Genomic DNA, 6,648 nt, shown 5'->3' with positions numbered 1-6,648 from the left:
TGCTGGAAACCCTGACAGGCAGGTCTGTGACGTCATTTATACCTCAAATAGTAAATTCAATCTACTAAACTTTCTCAGTTTATATAATATTGTATTGGAACCTAAATTAAACATTTAATAAATTTGTAATACAACAGCACCATAGCAGCCCCTCTCAATTCTCTTCTCAAAGGAAAACCTAAAACTCTCCAGTGGACTTCTCTGGCATAAGGGCCTTCCAGGATCTTAAAGTAAGTTTCACCACTGCAACTGTACTCCATCATCCTGATCCTTCCCAGCCTTTTATCGCGGAAGTGGATGCCTCTAACATTGGGATAGGAGCCATTCTCTCCAACGACACAGTAACCCTGCCAAGATGTATCCCTGTGCTTTCTTCTCTTTCAAACTCAATCCTGCAGAACAGAATTATGACATGGGGAAACCTCAGCTTCTGGCCATGAAGGATGCGCTTGAGGAATGGCGCCATTGGTTAGAGGGTTCCCAATACCCGTTCACCATCCTCACTGATCATCGCAATCTGGAATATTTATGCTCAGCCAAATTACTTAACCCTAGATAAGCCCATTTGGCTTTGTTCTTCACCAGATTCAACTACTCTGTGACGTATCGTCCTGGGTCAATGAGCACTAAGGCTGAATCTCCTGAATTCCCTCTGACCATCCTGCCATAATCAGTTATTGCTGCTCCTGTCCAGTGGGACATCATGAAGGACATCGAACAAGCCAGTTTGATGGAACAATCCATGCCCGGTTCCCCTAGAGACGGTGTCTACGTTCCTGCCAAGCTCCATCCTCAAATCATGCAATGGGTCTATACCTCCTTGAGCTCTGATCACCCAGGTGAGAAATGCACCACACAACTGTTTCAGAATAAATTCTGGTGGCCTTCCATATCCCAAGATGTTACCCAGCATGTAAAGGGGTGTTCCATCTATTCCCAAGCTAAATCTTCTAGACTTCTTCTGGAAGGACTCCTCCATCCCTTAACCGTCCCACAACTTCCCTGGTCTCACATTGCTGTAGATTTCCTCACTGACTTACCTGTGTCTCAGGGCAATGCAACTATCATGGTGGTGGTGGATAGGTTCTCCAAAGCCTATCATCTCATCCCTCTCAAGAACCTATCTTCCACTCTAGAGATGGCTAAGACCATCTTCCAACAAGTAAACAATGGTTTTCCAGAAGACATCGTCTCTGAAAGAGGACCTCAATTCACCTTGCGGATCTGGAGAGAATTCTGCAAACTTATAAATGCCAATGACAGCCTGACTTCCGGTTATCATCCTCAGTCGAATGGCCAGATTGAACGTACCAACCAAGAATTAGGTCACTATCTCCGCACCTTCTGTCTCTGTAACCAGTATGATTGGTGTCAATTTCTTCCTTGGGCAGAGTATGCCAGAAATTCCCTTTGCAGTTCCTCTACTGGTTTGACTCTTTTTCAATGTATCCTGGGATATCAACCTCCAATCTTTCACTGGTCTTGGGAACCATCGAAGTAACCTGTGGTTAACCATTTTAATAATTTGTTATGGGGAGCTTGGCTTGCTTTAATCTTAAAATATTTTCATTCATGTGTGAATTAATACATTAGATCTGGCTCAATCATTATTTTCAAGATTTAAGCTTATTCTCTTGTTTATTGACTTGGGAATGCTCTGGGAATAATTTTTATCTGGAACATACCAAAATTGCTCTTATCCAAGTTCAAAAGTCAAACATTAAAATCCTCAGCACATTAAGCCCTTTTCTCTCCATTAAGGAGACAGACTCGGTTATCAGTTTCATCAAGGATTTTATACCAGAAATGTATGAAAGATCTTTGCATTTTCATTGAAGTATTCACCCCTTGCCTCTATGCGAAAGCACACTCTCTTAAGTGACACCCATAAACTCTTCTTTGCAGGTGGAAAGGTCAGCCCTCAGCTAGGTGATGACCCAGATGAAGAGGTTTTATTAGAAAACAATTGCTGGGACTTTTTATATGGAGCGATTAGCTCTTTATGCATACGGCATAACTGAGAGATATAGAGAGTGTTGACCTAAGGGTAGCTTATATCTGATGCTCAAATATTAGCAAATACTGTATGTGTTTAATCTGTTCATACCACTATACTTCTGTAATGCTAAAACACCCACAAGTGTCATGCAATATTGTAATTCGATCCAACTTCCCATTTATGTCACGTCTTGGTTAGTCTGCCAGTTTGTCCTATTTGTGTTGACCGCAAGTTTTTTACCGTTCAGCCCAGGGCCATGAGGAAGCGAGGGTTCTGGCTGCAACCTGGTCAGTTGCTGACTATGACATCGAGTTTTACACCCTCGCCGCATACTGCGAATGGAATGATCGAGCGCAGTGAGATCAGTTCCTGCATGGGTTATCCGACAACATCCAGGATGAAATCTATGCCTTTGACTTTCCCACCCCGTTTCGATGACCTGGTGGATTTGGCCATCAGAGTGGACCAGCGTCTTGCACATAGCCGGTGCCAATCCCCAGATCTCAAGCCGGCCAACTATCACATCTGCCCCAATTCTGCTGCCGGGCCATCGGAACCACAATACGAGGCAGAACCCATGCAGATCAGGAGGACTCGGCTATCACTGGAGGAGAAGCAGCAACATCTGATCAGCGGGTTCTGCCTCTACTGTGCCAGTCCCGGTCATGTCTCTGACACCTGTCCAGCAAAAGTCAACACTCGTCAGTAGGAAGGGGATTACTGTCGAGTTCAACTCCACTGAGCAAAACCCCCGCACTATGGAGTTTTCTCCCAGCCTGACTTCAGTATGGACTGACCAGTCACACTGTCTCATTCAGGAGTGGAGGGGAACTTCCTGGATGTCACCACGGCTTCCAAAATGGCAGATTCCAGTGGTCCATTTGAATGAACCCATTACGGCCCATGCAATCAGCGGCATGCTCCTGGCTATTATCAATCATTCCACCAAGCCGCTTTCCCTCGTCTTTGGCAATAACTCGGAGCAGCTTTCCTTCCTTCTGTTCCAATCAACATTGGCACCGGTTATGTTAAGGCAGTGGTTCCCAAACTTTTAACAGGCATGTACCCCCTGAGACATTATAGAACTTCCGGAGTACCCCCAACACCACCAATTGTTAACAACAAGGTTTTTTTAATTAATAATATTTATTTTTATCAATTTTGTCGAGAATAGTGAATAGAATCATAAAAATATGATACAAATCTCATTAAAAGTCAACATATGATACAAATGTGCTGAATATAATGATTTTAAACAGATATGCACCCAATCTCACACACAATAGGCCTACAACACATATCCAACATCTCATTAAAGATTTTGTTAACTTTTCACATACTGATAAATATTGCTTTTCACATATGATAACATTGTATATTTTCTTAACTTCTCTGTTGTAAAATAATAATAAAAAAGAGAACACATTAACAATAGTAAACTAAATAGTAAACAGTAAACTAAATTGTAGTAAACCACACAGAATAGGCCTACCACCTCTCCATCCACATCACCAGTTTAATCAATGTGAGGGATGAGCCTGGATGTTCTTACATAATGCAGCGATGTTAGGCCGAATTGGGAACAGTTTCAGTCTTAGATCATTTTCCACAAACAGTCTGTACCTATACTTGGTCTTAAGGCAGACCAAAGCTGAGAATCCAGTCTCACATAAATACGTTGTAGCAAATGGCATCAACGTCTTAATCGCTCGGTTTGCCAGGTCCGGAGACTCTGCCCGCAAACTAATCCAGAAATCTGTCAGTGTCTTCTGACCGAACTCGATTCTGACCGACCCGTTCATGGATATTTCAATGAGGCTCTCTCTCTCGAGCATAGGATGCTGGAATGTGTTGGGTGACGAAAAAGGATTACGAATCCATGTGTCGTGGTTGTCTGTTTCGGGGAAGTATTTGCGTAATTGCACTGCCAAGTCGCCAAGGTGTTTCCGTATGTCACATCTGACACTGTCGGCAAGCCGTAGTTCGTTTTCACACAGAAAATCCTGCAGTGATGGGAATGCGCCAATGTCGTTGTCTTGGACACAGTCAGACCAGAAGTTCAGCTTTTTAATCGTGGCCTCTACCTTGTCTCGCACATTGAATATTGTCACAGAGCGACCTTGCAGCCCGAGATTGAGCTCATTTAGAAGACCAAAGATATCTCCCAAATAGGCCAGTCTTGTGAGCCACTCATCGTCATGCAACCTATCTGACAAGCGAAAAGGATTGTCGATAAAAAACAGTTTCAGCTCGTCTTTCAGTTCAAAAAAGCGTGCTAAAACTTTCCCTCTGGATAACAATCGCACTTCAGTGTGGAGCAAAAGTGTCAAATGGTCACTGCCCATCTCACTGCATAAGGTGAAAAAAATGTGCGAGTTTAGGGGTCTTGATTTGACAAAATTAACCATCTTTACTGTGTCGTCCAACACCTGTGCCAGGCTGTCTGACATTCCTTTGGCGGCAAGCACTTCCCTATGTATACAGTGGACCCAAGTGGCATCTGGAGCCACTGCTTGTACACGGGTGACCACTCCGCTGTGCCTCCCCGTCATTGCTTTGGCACCATCTGTGCATATACCAACACATTTGGTCCAGGTTATTCCGTGTGATCGTATGAAACTGTCTATGAGTCCAAAAATGTCCTGCCCCGTTGTCCTCGTCGGTAACGGTTTACAAAAGAGGATATCCTCATGGATTGACCCTCCATATATGTACCTGACGTACACCAACAACTGAGCCAGGCCTGCTACATCTGTTGACTCATCTAGCTGTAATGCATAGAATTCACTGGCATGTATACGACATAGTAACTGTCTCAAAACATCTGCTGACATATCACTGATCCGTCGGGACACGGTATTGTCTGATGAAGGCATTTTCTGGAAAGTATGTTTAGACTTTTCCCCCAACATTTTCTCAGCCATGTCCATAGCAGCAGGGACAATCAGTTCCTCCACAATAGTATGAGGCTTGCCTGCCTTAGCCACTCTGTAACTGACCATGTAAGACGCTTCTACTCCTGCCTTATTTACAGCATCTGGCGCGATCAGACATTTCTTGGTGTTAGAAAGCAGTCTCAATTGTCGCTCAAAAAACTCCTGTGGCTTATTTTTCAAATTGCCATGTTTCGTTTCTAAATGTCTTTGTAAGAGTGAAGGCTTCAACGAGTTATTAGACAGAACCTGCACACATATGACACACTGTGGCTGAGGGAAATTCACATTGCCTGTGTATGTGAAGCCCAGAGTTATATAATCTTCGTTATATCTTCTTATCTTTGAGTGTGCCTCCCTACCATCGTCTTGTTGTCTCGAGGGAAGAGTCTGTGTCTCCCTGTCTTCATCACTGTCCATGTTAATGGTTTGGCTAGCATCAGGCCTCTCATCAGAGTTAGGATTTGCTATGATAGTGTCTTGACCTGAAAAGCTTGTCCCGACAGCAGGTGACTCCTTTGAAGTTTCTGTTGTCGTTCTGGGTATGGCCTGAACCCGTTTCAGCCATTTATCCATCGATTTAAATTATTTTTTTGTCAAATAGACGTAACTGGGATGATTTTTTTTTTCATTTGCGCGCAACAGTATGTATCTGTCGTCATAGCAACGTTTATTATGACGCAGAGCTGTAATCAGCACTGCAGCAGGCTGCAAAGATCATCATAAAAGCTCTATTTTTACCCTCTCTGTCTCCACTCTCGAATATTGTGTTAATAGAAAAAGTGCAATCATGTCAGAACAGAACGCCAATGAAATGTTTACCCGCCAAAGCTTTAAAGCACGAGCAAATAATGAACTTTTGTGATTGCGAATAAGTGCAGTGTCATGTGAGTGTAACTCTACCGCTGCATTAACATGTGAAGTGATGTCACGAACCCCGCTCCTCTGCTTCTCCCCGCATCGTCTAGCACACACACGCACACTCCCTCACTCCGCCTCCTCGAGTTTCTTACACGCTTCCAATCCTCCTGCACATTAGTTTCACCTGCACTCGTCTCATCACCTGTTCATTGTTTACACCTGCACTCGTCACTATATATATCACTACCCTTTCGTCTCACGGTTGTTGGTTATTGTGTTTAGTTTCCCGTATCTTTGCCCCCCGCTAGTCTCGTCTAGTTCTGACCTCCTCTTGTTTACCCCTTAGCTTGCCAGCTCCCCTTGTTCCCCTGTCTTTGATCCCGCTAGTCCCGTCTAGTTTTTCGCCCTAATTGTTAACTGTTTTCCTCGACCTCTCTCTTTGGATTTGCCCCTTGTTTATACTTTGATTCCCCGGCTTTTGACCCTACGCTTCCCTCGACAACTCTTCACTGGATTGGCCCTTTTTTGTACTGTTGCACGCTTTGTAATTAATAAAGCAGTTTGTATTCGACATTGTGACTGTCTCTTCTTGTGCGGGTTACAGATGAACGTAGGCTACGTCGAGTTTTATAGTATTGGGACTGAGGACCCAGAACTGTAGCTGATAGAATGTGCGCTGTAGCACGATACTACCATATTTTAGTTTCCATTCTTATTGTGTTTCCACAACAATGTTAGTGAGTAAATCTACTAAAATTGCCACCATAACAGTGGAGTGTGATGTGTTAGATGTAGGGCTACCACATTTTTAAATTACTATTAGTAGAAGTTAATATAATAAAATACGTAGACCTA

The 6,648-nt window shown here is 43.5% G+C and overlaps 1 protein-coding gene across 1 annotated transcript; it reads right to left on the bottom strand.

The window, feature by feature from the left end:
• Positions 1 to 3,519: 3,519 nt before the first annotated feature.
• On the bottom strand, positions 3,520 to 5,508 carry LOC127663459 (zinc finger BED domain-containing protein 5-like). The gene has a single exon (XM_052155065.1). The coding sequence runs from the start codon at positions 5,506 to 5,508 to the stop codon at positions 3,520 to 3,522; it is 1,989 nt and encodes a 662-aa protein (XP_052011025.1).
• Positions 5,509 to 6,648: the final 1,140 nt, after the last annotated feature.

Source organism: Xyrauchen texanus, chromosome 23 (genome assembly GCF_025860055.1).
Source record: "Xyrauchen texanus isolate HMW12.3.18 chromosome 23, RBS_HiC_50CHRs, whole genome shotgun sequence".
NCBI lineage: Eukaryota > Metazoa > Chordata > Actinopteri > Cypriniformes > Catostomidae > Xyrauchen > Xyrauchen texanus.
This window is presented reverse-complemented; position numbering and strand designations above follow the sequence as displayed.

Bases quoted from the DNA above. Each gene is read 5' to 3' on its own strand.
- LOC127663459 (XM_052155065.1), bottom strand. From the start codon at position 5,508: ATGGATAAATGGCTGAAACGGGTTCAGGCCATACCCAGAACGACAACA.